The sequence below is a fragment of the Harmonia axyridis genome, chromosome 3 (assembly GCF_914767665.1).
Source record: "Harmonia axyridis chromosome 3, icHarAxyr1.1, whole genome shotgun sequence".
Taxonomy (NCBI): Eukaryota; Metazoa; Arthropoda; class Insecta; order Coleoptera; family Coccinellidae; genus Harmonia; species Harmonia axyridis.
The window spans coordinates 41,470,401-41,483,771 of record NC_059503.1 but is presented as its reverse complement, the minus strand read 5'-3'; the positions used below and the strand labels follow the sequence as shown (position 1 = coordinate 41,483,771).

Sequence of the window (13,371 nt, the reverse complement as noted above, 5' to 3'; positions counted from 1 at the left end):
CCGGGTGGTATTTCCTCTCAAATCTCAGAAATTAAGCGAATTTCATTTCTTTTATATCGGATAATTCACAAACTTGTGTGGCGGAGCAATCCAATTAATAATTACATACATAATACAGTCCACTAGAATAACTTTTAAATGTAATTTGGATTGATCCGTAACACAGGGTGTTTCATAGGTAAATGTTAATACGTTAACCTGAGGTATAGCTGCCTTAGACGAGTCCTAATATATACCTATATATAATAGGTCTAATCTTCCCCATAGCCGAGATACAGGGTGGTTTATGAAATCACCAAAATTTTCAATTCCTTATAACTTTTGAACCACCCAGTGTATTTGATTGATATTTGGATAGAATAATTTACTCCATTAGGTCCTTCGATTGATCTTTAAACTAATTGAGAAAATCAGGTCCGTATTAGGAAAATATGGGACTTTTCACAAGCTGAGATTCAACACCCTGTATAGTGGAATCTTGAAATTTGATGGAAATATTCGGAAAGAGCAGAAATTTTTCAATGGGGATAAGTAGATTTTAATGTCCCGCACGTCATTTAAGTAAAGGTTGGATTGAACAGGGCACTTCTTGAGTGAACTGAATCTCGCCTTTTCCTAGCTTGTTTTTTTTTTCTGTAATATCATATTTGTAAACTGTAACTGAAGGAATAAAGACCTTTATTATTATTATTATTATTATTATTAATCGAAAATTTCTGCCAAAAATTTAGTTCAATAGTGGAATTTTACTAACTTCTCAAGAAATTCGTATCTACATTGAGATTAAATTAAAAAATTTTTTTGTTTCGCTGAATGAATATTTGTATTTCTTGATATTGTGACAAATTTTCCAGAAACGCATGGCTTGTGTTGTGACAAGTTAGCAACAATGAATAAATGACTGAACACAAATAAATGAACAAAAAAAATATTCTAAAATAATCGCAGATGTTGTTCGAAAGGACAATCGTATCGTTTTGCTTGATACATATTCTCGCTCTTTTCAAATTATTTCGAATAACCTTTTTTATCATGTCTGGATTATTACGGATCTTATTGCATGCAACTTCGATACGTTGTAAGAGAATTTCCTCACTTCATATCTCAGAGTAATATACAAAGGATTTCAAATATCCCCAAACGAAATAATCGACAGGATTGAAATCTGGCGATCTAGCGGGCCATGTATGAGGTCCACCTTTGCCTATCCACTTATTTGAAAAGTTCTGGTCCAAAAAGTTCCTGTCGTTACTGATATATTGAGGTGAAGTCCCATCATGCTGAAAATACATCCCTGGAATGCCCATATTTTCTTCAGCCCTCATATGCGAATTCTTCAGATTGAAGACGCCATTCCTCGTGAAAATGGCTCTTCATCAGTAAATGAAATTCTATTCATTATTTCTCATTCCTTAAAATCCATCGACTCCAATCGGATTTTCTGGAGTTGAAAAAGGTAAAGGTTATTTTTCTTCAATCTAAGCCATACAGTCACATGCCGTACATTCATAGCATGAACAATCCTCCTAGTGCTATTTTCTGGACGTATTATTTCAACAATATCTTCATTGATATCAAGGTGCCTACTTTCTTGGAAATAATTTTGATGTTGAAACCTGACCATTCGCACGAATATAATCTTAAACTGAAGAAAAAGTTTCGTGATATGCTGATCTTCTAATAGGGAATCTCGATTGGAATTCCCGTACAGACGCTCTACCATTACCGTCACAAAAACCATACCTGAACAACATATCAGCATATTCTCGATTTGAGAATTCATGAGGCATCATTATTTTCGATTTCAATATCGAGAACAAACCACAATGTCAGATATTGTTGTAGCGTACTCGAATAAACTCTTGTGGTATTTGACACAACATAATTTCTCAAAATTTTATTATTTAATGAAAAACAATTGTCAGAATATCATGATATGCAACTGAATTGATGTATTCAATCAGTGGAACAATAAAATTGTCCAATTTAATCTCAATGTACGATTTTTCTGAGAAGTTAGTGAAATTCCGCTATTGAACTCAATATTTGGCAGAAATTTTCGATGACTTGAATGACGTGCGGGACATTAAAATCTACTGATCCCTATTGAAAAATTTCTGCTTTTTCCGAATATTTCCATCAAATTCCAATATTCCACTATACAGGGCGTTGAATGTCAGCTTGTGAAAAGTCCCATATTTTTCTAATACGGAGCTGATTTTTTCAATTAGTTTGAAGATCAATCGAAGGACCTGATAAGAGTAAATTGTTTGTTGCAATTATCAATCAAATATACTGGGTGGTTCAAAAGTTATAAGGAATTAAAAATATTGGTGATTACTGATTTCATAAACCACCCTGTTCAGTCGTGAACTATCTAGTTGGTCTGCGGTCGTATTTCTTCTCGACCGAGCCCGGTAGAATGAAAAAATGAGAATCAGAACAGATTTTATATCGATCGTTCGTGCTAATATATATAGAAAAGTTTCAAAAGAGACAAATCAATTAATCTTCTGATAAATCATCATAATTAATTTTAATTTATTTTCATCTATCTTCTGCATCGTCATCTACTAGTGTTAGTGAACAAAATAATATTGAACAACTGTGCCCTGAATGTATCATCAACCAGGTGAAGCCAAAGGTACTTAAGGGAGGTAAATTCCCCTGAATTCCCTTCCTTGGAACCTCCTTTTTGGAGCCAGCTTAGCGGTGATTCGCCTAGGTTTCTTCTGCAGCCCGTTGAGGTAGTTTGCATTTCACAAATTTTCGGTTGTTCAATATTATTAGCAAAAATTCATCTGAAATTTACCGCAAACCCCTTTTTGCGGACAAGTACACCCTGTATCTCGGCAATGGGGAAGATTAGACCTATCATCTATATAGGTTTTTTGGACTCGTCTAGGGCAGCTCTACCTCAGGGTAACGTATGTACATTTACCAATGAAACACCCTGTATATCCTGAGGAAAGATTTGTGATTACTTTAAGAGTGTTTTATATCAACTGACTTTCTCGTGATCTGCCAAAGTTCAACTTGAATCAAAGTTGAATCGACTCCTCCCACTGCAGATTCCAGGAGCTCCCTGAACCGGGAAGCTGTAACCTGTCGAAGGGTCGCTGTCCAGGGTAACGGACGAAGCCGTGTGGAAAGCAGCTCAAGAATTCTCCCACCGTAGCTCTGCGGATCATAAAAAGCGATCAAAGGCTGTCTCCCCCACGACACGGAGGAACCCATGAATGATGGTCATTTTAAGGAATAGAAATAACGAGCCGCTGTCTGAGGTTCGTCAAGGCGTGTCTGGAGCCGGCGCTGGACATGACAGTATGCGGGACGTCAGTGACAGAGTCCTAAGGAGACGGGCGTCTGTCGAACAAAATGCTACGTCTCCACAATCTCAACATTCTAGGAGAAGAATAACACGAGTTTCTCCGACTGCTGAAGGTGCTGTGCAGGATCCCCAACCAGCACTTACCCAAGCAGGTCTACCAAGAAGACGCATGAAATGGACAAGTTCGATAAATGAAACGATCATGCGCATATACTATGAAGTAACTAATATGGAAGAGGATAAAATAGGCTACCGGCAAAAGCTTTTTGCAGAATTCCACAGAAACTATCCCGAACTTCAAGTTTCTGAGCAAAGAGTAGCCAAGAAAACTACGATTGTGCTGAAAACCAACACAACATCAATGCACAAATTAATACTGAGGAACAAAACAGCGGATATTTGACACCAGTAAGAGATGAATAACGGCAGAATATACAAACTGCAACTATGGAAAACCGAGAGGAAGGTCGAAGAGATCTATTAGGGCAATTATCCGTTACAATGAATAGATATTTCATATAATTCGAAGGTACTGATCCTCTCAAACGACCAATTCTTCCTAGAGCTAAGACATCGAAAAAACTCTCACATATTCTGCACATAAGGAACAAAGAGATAATTCCACCGTTTCTTTCGAATGACCAAAACCTCGAGACATTGCATCTGATTACCTACTGTGCAGCCTCTACAATATCAGCAGTGCTCGGCGTGAAGCCAAAACCTAGAAGTTAGCAACCAGCACAGAAAAAACAGCATCACAAACCGCATTGGCAAAATAGGCTAGAAGCAAAAGTACATAGACTCCGACAAGATATAGGAAGGTTGACACAATTTGAAAAAGGTTCTCCGTCGAGAAAACTAAAAAAATAGTGAATGCAGTTATGGATCGCCATAGACGACATGCAAACTACGACGCCAACAATAAAAGTGCTCAAGAAACTCCAGATACACTCAAACAAAAATTGAATGTATACTCTGAACGACTGAGAAGATACAATGAGAGCTATAAACGAAAACATGACAATATGATATTTAAAAACTCCGAAAAGAAATTTTATAGAATGCTTAATGAACAAACGTCAACAAAATTAGGGAGTACTTCAAGCGCCGAAGATATGGAGAGTTTTTGGACCGATCAACTGTCAACACCGATTCCCTTCAACTCCCAAGCGCGTTGGATAAGAAGAAAGAGAAATCATGTGAGACCATAGAAAGTATGCCACATAGTGTAATAACGTCTGAAGAACTACAGGAAATATTGAAGAACACTCACACTTGGAAACCTCCAGGCCCAGATGGAATTCACAACTTCTGGTTGAAGAAGTTTTGGTGTCTGCACGGCAGGCTAGTCGAATACATAAATAACATAATACATAATCCAACAGAAATGCCAACATTTTCAACAACAGGTATCACTTACCTAATACCGAAGGATTTTCAAAACACTATGGATCCATCAAAATACAGACCGATAACATGCCTACCAACAATATACAAAATCATCACATCATGTTTAGCATCTCGTTTCTACAAACATTGCGAGAAAAATAAAATAATTACAACACAGCAGAAAGGGTGTTCCAAGAATGCACAAAGATCGAAGGAACAGCTGGTAATAGATTCCATCATATGCAACCAAGCCTTCAAGAAACATAGAAACCTTTTCATGACTAATTTTGATTATAAGAAGGCTTTCGGCTCACTTCCACATGGCTGGCTGAAGAAAATTTTGGAAATATACAAGATCGATCCAATTATATCCAATTTTCTAAAGCTTGCAATGGACAATTGGAAAACGAACATCGAGCTTTCCACGGCAAACATAAAAACCAAGCTGAATCAAATTAAGAAGGAAATTTTCCAAGGAGACTCCTTGAGCCCTTTATAGTTCTGCTTGGCGCTGAACCCACTCTCTAAAAAGCTGAATACTACTGAAAAGTGTTTCAACATTAAAGGAAATAATAATACTTCCACCCTCAATAATTTGCTGTACATGGATGATTTGAAACTGATAACAGGCAATGAGAACCACCTAGAAATTATGGTCAAACTAGTGGAACATTTTTCGAAAGATGTAGGTATGAAATTCGGATTGGACAAATATTGTACTCTCAGCGTAGTGAGAGGAAGAATTCAAGATGAACCGATCACTCTCGCAAATGGACAGCAAATAGAAGCAATGAAGTCGGATGATCTTTATAAATACCTTGGAATGAAACAGAACCGACGAATCAACCACCAAAGAATGAAGCAAGACTTAACGTCTGAGTTCATTAGGAGGACCAAAAAAATCTTAAAAACAAACCTCAACAGCAGGAACATGACGAGAGCCATCAACACATATGCATGTTCAATTCTAACATAATCATTCGGTATAGTTCCATGGAGAAAAACAGACATCGAAAACTTGCAACGTAAAATGAGAACGTTGATGACAAAAGCAAACAAGCACCATCCGAAATGCAGCATTGAGAGGACTACACTGCCGAGAAATAAAGGAGGCAGGGGTCTAACGGACATCATGGAACTTGCTAGTGGGCAGATAGAAAGCCTTCGGGAATACTTCAGAGATCAAGCAAGTACATCAGAGTTCTACAAAATACTGTGTGAAGCAGACGAATCAACACCTTTACAAGGAGCAATTTTCATACAACCACCAGACAAACCAAGAAAAACTGGAAAGATGGAGATAGAAGCCCCTCCATGGAAGACATTTCAACTAGGTGAACCAGGATCATGTCGACATTGAAGCGTCGAACTATTGAATCACATCAGGTGCAATGTACCCAGGAACGGAAGGATTTCTTTTAGCCATCCACGATCAAGTGATCTCAACTAGAAATTACTGCAGGCATATCATAAAGGATCGATGCCGATATGGGTGTCCAACGAATGAGACAATCCATCATATCACGGGAGGATGTCAAATGTTTGCAGGAACTGAATATAAAGAGAGACACGATGCAGTAGGAAAGATACTACACCAAGAATTGGCAACCATATTAAAACTAATTCATTCTGAAAAAATGCCATATTACAAGTACCAACCGGAGACCATCCTGGAAAACGAACGCTATAAGCTGTACTGGGATCGTACAGTTTTGACTGATAAAACAGTCCCTCACAATAGACGAGACATATTACTAGTCGATAAACATCAAATGACAGCATTACCAAATAGTTGACATCTATATTCTGTCCATTTCAACATTTTCAGTATTTATGTAAAATAAATTTGCATATTCAATCATTTTTAACTCATTCATCTTATCAGAGAAGTTTCTCTTCATTGTTTTCGTAGGAAAATATACTTTAGTTTTCATTGTTTGTTGTTGTGTATTATTTGTGGTATTATCATATAATGTTCGTCCATTATCTTCCTCATCAGTTTCTACTGGATCAGGGACAGATTGATTATGTGTTGTATTTATTGATGTTTGGGATTTATTGGAAACAGATGCTGATTGTTTATCGTTTTCTCTTTGTGCGTTCATTGTTGGATTTATCAAAAGTTGTGGTGGTTTGAAAACAATATCAGGGGATTTATTTTCGTTTTTCTTTTTTGTGGATGAAGTATTATTGGTTGGCTCTTTCTTCCGCTTTTTTTTCTGAGTTGCTTCTTGAGAAGGCGGATCTTTTTGTTCTTCTTCTCCTGAAGTAGAAGTGTCGCCGACTTGAGACATTTCTGATTCGTAGAAAATCTCAAATTCCGCGGCGCTGGCCGTAATTCTTTTAGCAATTTTGATTCAACATATTTTATATGGAAATATTTTTATCTATTACCGTAAACACAGCGCACCTAACGCACATCTGTTCTTTATCGCGGAATATATTAGAGAACAATTTCTCTTCGAAATCTTTTTCCAATTTGAATTGACAGAACATAAATTGATGACATTTAATTTCATCTGTGAAATTTTACAATGATGCCGGCTCTTGGGAGTACATATTTTTGAACATGTACGTTTAATGGAACGAACGGTTGTCAAGAATACCATTTTGGAAAACCGCTCGCACGTGTACCACGCGTTCCTGAAACGTGTACGTCAAAAAGATCACTTGTCAAGCATACGGACCCTGAGAACGTGTACGTTTTCAAGTTCATGAGTCAAGAATACCAAAACGTGGGACATTCGAAAAGTTCGTATACGTTTTGAAACATCACTCGTCGTGAATAGGGTCCCTGGCCGAGTTATTTCCAGATAAATAACAATAATAAACACAAAGTTATTCTGAACTCTGAATATTTAGTGTACTTTGCAGTCACCTCATAGTGTCTATATGCGAAAAGAAATGTGAAAGTGAGAGCTGGCCTACATTATCCGAGAATTGTTGTTGTCAAATTGTTCGTATTTGCACGAAATTTCAGCTAGAATATCGCAAAACTCACGGAACGAAAAATGCACATGTAGTCACCATGAAGGATGAACCGTAACTCGATGAAATATGTTTTTGTGTAAAATTGCGATACATTAGTTTCAAATCCTGCCCCTCGGGTCGCCAGCATCAACAATCCAAACAACTCTACACAATTGTCAGTCTTCTCTTTCCTTTGTCTATGGTTTTGATAGTGAACTGAGTTAGTGTTATTATTCCTTTCGTAATTAGCTATCATTTAGTAATCTCATTCAATCCAAACATTCAAAGTACAAAAATAATGGAAGCAATAATAATACTCTCACCTGGTACAACTAATTGCAAAGCTTCAAATCCTAAGTACATAGAACCCAAAGCCTGCCCCAATAGAGTAAAACATGGGTATTTCGATGCCTCAATCCAAGATCGGTTCTTCAAATAGATAAATGTGATATTTTCTTGGATATCAATATTCATCACATTCTTAACATTCATCAATATATCATGTTCCGCTACACTTATATCACCCGTATAAATGTAGAATTGAGCAGAGGGATATCTGTAATGTAAAAAATGTTGATAAGAATGACTTTTTTACTTTCAAATGAAATTGACTAAAACAATTGATGTGAAAATGAATGTTTTATGGGATACTACATATAACAGTTAAGTTTTAAGTCTGGATTAAAGATATAGACAGTTATTGGAAACTAAAAAGTAATAATTCAGTATTATTTAGAATTTTTCATGTGAATTTCATGATTTCCCCTAATAAAGTTTATCCTCAGTTCAAGAAATATTGCCTTACTTTAATTTTACCTTAAATTGATAGAAGGCAATTTTCGAAAGTTTGATCAGAGATATTTGGTTCTATAATTGATGTAACAATTTTTGGATTAATTAAATGATTACAAAATAAAAACTAAGTGTTAATGTTCTCATGAAAATTATACCACACATGAAACCATTTTTTCATAAGTATAGAAAAAAAAACTGTGATTGGGCACCCAGCTGGGATTAAAGCTTTCATAAAAGAATTCCAATAAATTTCCATTTCATTGACAAAATGAAGGTGATGCAGTAATAAAATAAGGCAGTTGTTTATTACTGCCTGGCCGTATTCACAAGTTCCAGTAAGTTTTCATTACCTAATGGTAATTTTCCATGGTTCTTTACATTTTACATTAGGAAAAACCCTTCATATTATACTACTCTAGGGAAATCATATAGAATAGATATAAGACCTTGATACCCTTGAAAGACATTGCCATATTGAAAAAAGCATTTATTTATTCGGTATTATCAGATATCGATAAATATTGCTTTAGTCCCAAATTGCTAATTAATAAAGAAGTCCATGTAGAAAAGGCTACGGGTGTTTCACGTAAGCAGGTAACTGGATTTTGTGGCTTATCCTTCGAGCAAAATTAAAAAGTGATCCATATGATAGTAATTTCAACGGGCTATCCAAATATGTTATTGGAAAAACTATTGTATCAAGGCAAAAAAAGTTATTGAAGAAAAACCGTTTTTCCAAAAACATATTTTTGCAAATTTGACTGATTTTCAAATTAAGAAGGTCTAGAGATAATTTCTCACCAATTGTTTCTTTATTTGAGCTTCCGAATTTCTAGAAAACGAAATTTTTTTTTGCAAAATATACTTCATAATATTTTATGTGGTAGGTTTATATTCATTTCAAGCTACTTATTCCATTTGAAATCAAACTGAAAAAATTCAGATTCCATATTCGGAAAATATATCCATGTTGTCTATGGTTCTATAAATATTTGATTGTCAAAGTTTGAAAGTTTTCATTTTTGATTATAATAGAGGCAAAAATATTAAGCCTGAATTTTCATTCAAAGGTCTCAATATGTTTACTCTCGATTTTTTTTGAAAATTTTTTTTTTAATTCTTGTATAACCGGAAGTGCCGGAACTTCGAAAATATTTTAGCTGAATAGGGCATCATGAACAATGTCATATTCCGAATTTTCAGATTTCAAATAGGCCCCGTTTTCCAGAAACGTCTAATAGGCCGTCGAACTTGAAACACCCTGTATATTATCCTAAATATAAAATAAAACTAATTAGTGTTCAATATACCATAAAATCTCTCTTAGACAGACCGGAAAAAAATTTCCGTAATGAGACCCAACATTATTTAAGAATAGCAGATTTTTTTAACAAGACCCATTTTCCTGTCAAATTTCTTTAACCAATCTCTTATTATTGTTATCCAGGCCATCACATTGAATCTCCAGGTAATAGGTAATTCATCCAAATTGAAATTCATCACAAATACACAAAGTAATACAAATTCAAAAGGTAATTCGTCACAAATTGTCCGTTCAAAAGAAGATGAAGCCATAATATTGTATTATCGGTGTCCGTGTCCGTCCAAAAGAGAGCACCCTCAATGTTATTTCAATGGACGTCTGCCGGGACCAAACAAAAGTGTATGTTTGAAAGAGGTATTCGCTGAATAGGGTTGTCCGTTATGGGAGATTTCACTGTACTATGATTTTATTGTATCAGAATCAACCAATCTCATCCGTTTCTTGATTTTTATGCCATTTATAATTTATTGTAATCTATGGTCCACAGTTTGCACTGTTTTCTCTGTCTATCTAGACAGTGTGAAAGGTTGAGCACTGGTGTCTTCAGTTGACATTTACCGAATGTAGAACAGTGAGGGAACTTACAGAGTGAATGTTGCAAACGGTGTGGCATATACCAAACGCAGTAACACTAGAAGCTACAAAAAATTCTATTTCAGAGCATTATATTGTACTGGAATTATAGCACTGATATCTAGTTAATTCATTATAAGTTCATTCTACTTCTGGCTAACATATTTTCATAGAAATTTGAACATGCATTCCATCATTACATTTTTCGTCTCTAATTTACCTTTTCTGTAAAGCCTCTAGAGCCACCCAAAGAACTCGTTCCCCTCCTCCACCAGCATTACAATATGGATGAAAGATACCAACTTTCAAATTTTTGTGATTATTGAATCTAATCTTTGAAAATTTTCTTTTGTGATAGTGAACAGTCACAATGAGTGCTACAATGATTAGAATGATACAAATGGAGCATATTATCCAAAGAACTTCCAATTCCAGTAAAACTGGTGTCCTAAAATTAAGAAATTCAATTCATCGTTTCCTATAATAAAATCAACAATTACATATAATCTGTAAACAATCCAGACATATCTCCGAAAGTAAAAATGTATTACTCCAGAAAATACATTTGAAGAACTGAAGAATTGAATGAATATATCTAGTTTATAGCTCAATTTTTATTCACTATATAACTCTCAGAACTTTGAACAGTTTGAAATATAGTAGGTTATGTTATGTGTTATGTTTTATGTTACAGCCATAGACCAAGGTTTATAGATTTAGACAGGTTGTCTCGCAACTTTCAACTAATCAGCGTCAACCATTCGTGACGTTACTCGGTTTACACATTCAAATAAATAACATTTGATTTCAATCAAATCGTGGGTTTTCACGGATTTCCTTATTAGTTTGATCGCGTTTATCGTTTGTAGCTTATCCTAAATAGTCTTTAATATCTCCAATCATAAAATAGCTACGATAAAATATCTATTAATGATGGCTAATGGCAATACAGACACTGAGATTAAGAATGCAGCGCTAAGGTGAGCAAACGTAGAACTATAAATGTTGACATTGGAGTGTTTTGTTGTATTAGTTGTGTGTGTATTTGCGTTATTAAAATTTGATTTTACAATAAATATAAAAACTTTTCAGTTTTCTATAGTGAACAAGTATGTTACTGTGTATATAATATTTTCATTTTAGGTAAAGGCGGTAGATATCATCATTTGTTTCAGTTCAGTCTAGTGATATTGACAGTTATGCAAGGATGGAAGACTTCGAAAAATGACGAATAACAATCGTGTGCATATAATATGTGAACGGTTCATTCAACATTATTATACTACAGGATTCTAATAGTACCTTTTTCAGGTCCAAATGGCAAGTCTGAGTTTAGTAGAATACTTAGGGTATCTTAAAGGCACATACACTTCTAGAAGTGTTTATGAAAGTGAAGAAATTTCAAATGCTGGTCACATAATAAAAATGTTACATGTTATTTGCATGACTAATGAATTTCAGTTGAAAGGTTTTTTTACTTATCCGAATTGATCATTTCACGTTACCCTTCAATCATACAGTCCCAACAAAATATTACAAATGCTAATGTATTGAATATTTTTAGGAATACTACAGAAAGTCGCATATCCATTTTTATTTATTTATTAAGAGATAACTGAATTTACATAAAATGTTTCTAAAAATAAATTTATATAACTAGGTCACTTAAAACTACTCATATTGATACCTATTTATCGATATATATTTTTGCTTGACTAATGAATCATCGAAAATAATGAGAATTCAATTGAAAATATTTCACTTATGGAATGTATTTATTTTGAATCGATGGCCCTATGATAACTGGTTATCAATGAAGATCAGTTATTATTATTATTATATTCGGCATATTATACGACTATTCTAAACTAATTAAGATGTTGTAGAGAAGTATCATCAGTGTGCCCTGAGAAATAAACATAGAATTTCAGAGTACATGTCCAAATATTTCTGAAATGCCAAATAAAACAGATAATGTCACATATGAAAGATCACATTTCAATTTTGTTAAAACTGAAACAATACGCTGCTTGATTGTTAAACGATGTGATCTTTGATCACTGTAAATATATTGTACTGCTTCTACTATTGTATCTAATAGTTCCATATTATTGAGACCAGTAAAACTGTTTAGAGCACTATCTGTTGTTGTCAGGTCACATAAAGAAGATACTTTAGGATAAAGACATTCGAAAACGTTTGAAGCATTCCTACGAGATCAACGCTCGTAGATACAACCTCAGAAGACGAGATTTACGGCTGAAGGTTGGAGATAGAGTGTGGAAGCGGAATTTTGTGCTTTCTGATGCTTCTAAGAATTTCACCGCCAAGCTTGCTCCAAGGTTTGTCCCATGTATTGTGAATAAGGCGATTTCTTCGCTTGTCTACAATCTCGTTGATTTGTCTGGTAGAGACCTTGGGAATTTCCATATCAAGGACATTAAGCCCGATTTAAGTAGAGAAGATGATCCTGATAATTTCTCAGATGTTCAATCCGAATGACCTGAATGTTTTGTGTTTTGTTTGTATTAGGTATTGGTTTGTATCGCCTGGAATAACAAATGCTTTTTTTCATTGCTCCTTTCCTCTTATCCTTTCCTTTTCAGTATTCGATTGAATTGATTGGATTGAGACAAAAATTATAAATTGAAGCATTTAAGGCACTTATCTTTATTTCTATCTGTCATTTATCTTTATCTCTTATTTATCTCTCTTTGTACTACGAGCAATTATCTTCTTATAATGGAAAGTAGTCTTTGCCATTGCAATTATCTTTATCTTTTCTGCTCTAGTATAATTACTTTTCAGCCTTTATTATATGCTTCTACCTCTGTTCGAATCAACGTGCAGTTATACAGTATCTAATGTGCTAAATGTGATAAATCTTTTGTGTAACTGTTTAGTTGTTTTGAAGTAACTAAGTCTTTTGTGTCTTTTCAGATGCAGTTCTATGTCTCTATGAAGTCAATTTCCTTGATATACCTTGTGA

General features: G+C 34.7%; 2 protein-coding genes across 2 annotated transcripts in view; both read right to left on the bottom strand.

Moving 5' to 3' along the window:
- Positions 1-11,067, bottom strand: part of LOC123674666 (GDP-Man:Man(3)GlcNAc(2)-PP-Dol alpha-1,2-mannosyltransferase) — a 94,758-nt gene extending 83,691 nt beyond the window's left edge. The window contains exons 1-3 of the mRNA XM_045609630.1: positions 10,883-11,067; positions 10,603-10,830; positions 8,014-8,246 (exon numbers count right to left, since the gene is read on the bottom strand). Of these exons, the coding sequence (XP_045465586.1) occupies positions 8,014-8,246; positions 10,603-10,830; positions 10,883-10,908 (487 nt within the window). The 5' untranslated portion in view covers positions 10,909-11,067. The remainder of the gene's footprint in view (positions 1-8,013; positions 8,247-10,602; positions 10,831-10,882) is intronic.
- LOC123674667 lies at positions 6,502-7,236 on the bottom strand. The gene is made up of 2 exons (XM_045609631.1): positions 6,854-7,236; positions 6,502-6,820 (listed from the first exon to the last, which is right to left on the bottom strand). Exons 1-2 carry the CDS (start codon positions 7,012-7,014, stop codon positions 6,520-6,522), a joined length of 462 nt encoding a protein of 153 aa, XP_045465587.1. The 5' UTR covers positions 7,015-7,236; the 3' UTR covers positions 6,502-6,519.
- Positions 11,068-13,371: the final 2,304 nt, after the last annotated feature.

Excerpts from the sequence above, each read along its gene's own strand:
- LOC123674667 (XM_045609631.1), bottom strand. The coding sequence starts at position 7,014 with ATGTCTCAAGTCGGCGACACTTCTACTTCAGGAGAAGAAGAACAAAAA. Across the intron at positions 6,821-6,853 it reads TCCCCTGATATTGTTTTCAA|CGCACAAAGAGAAAACGATA; the intron begins ACCACCACAACT and ends TCCAACAATGAA.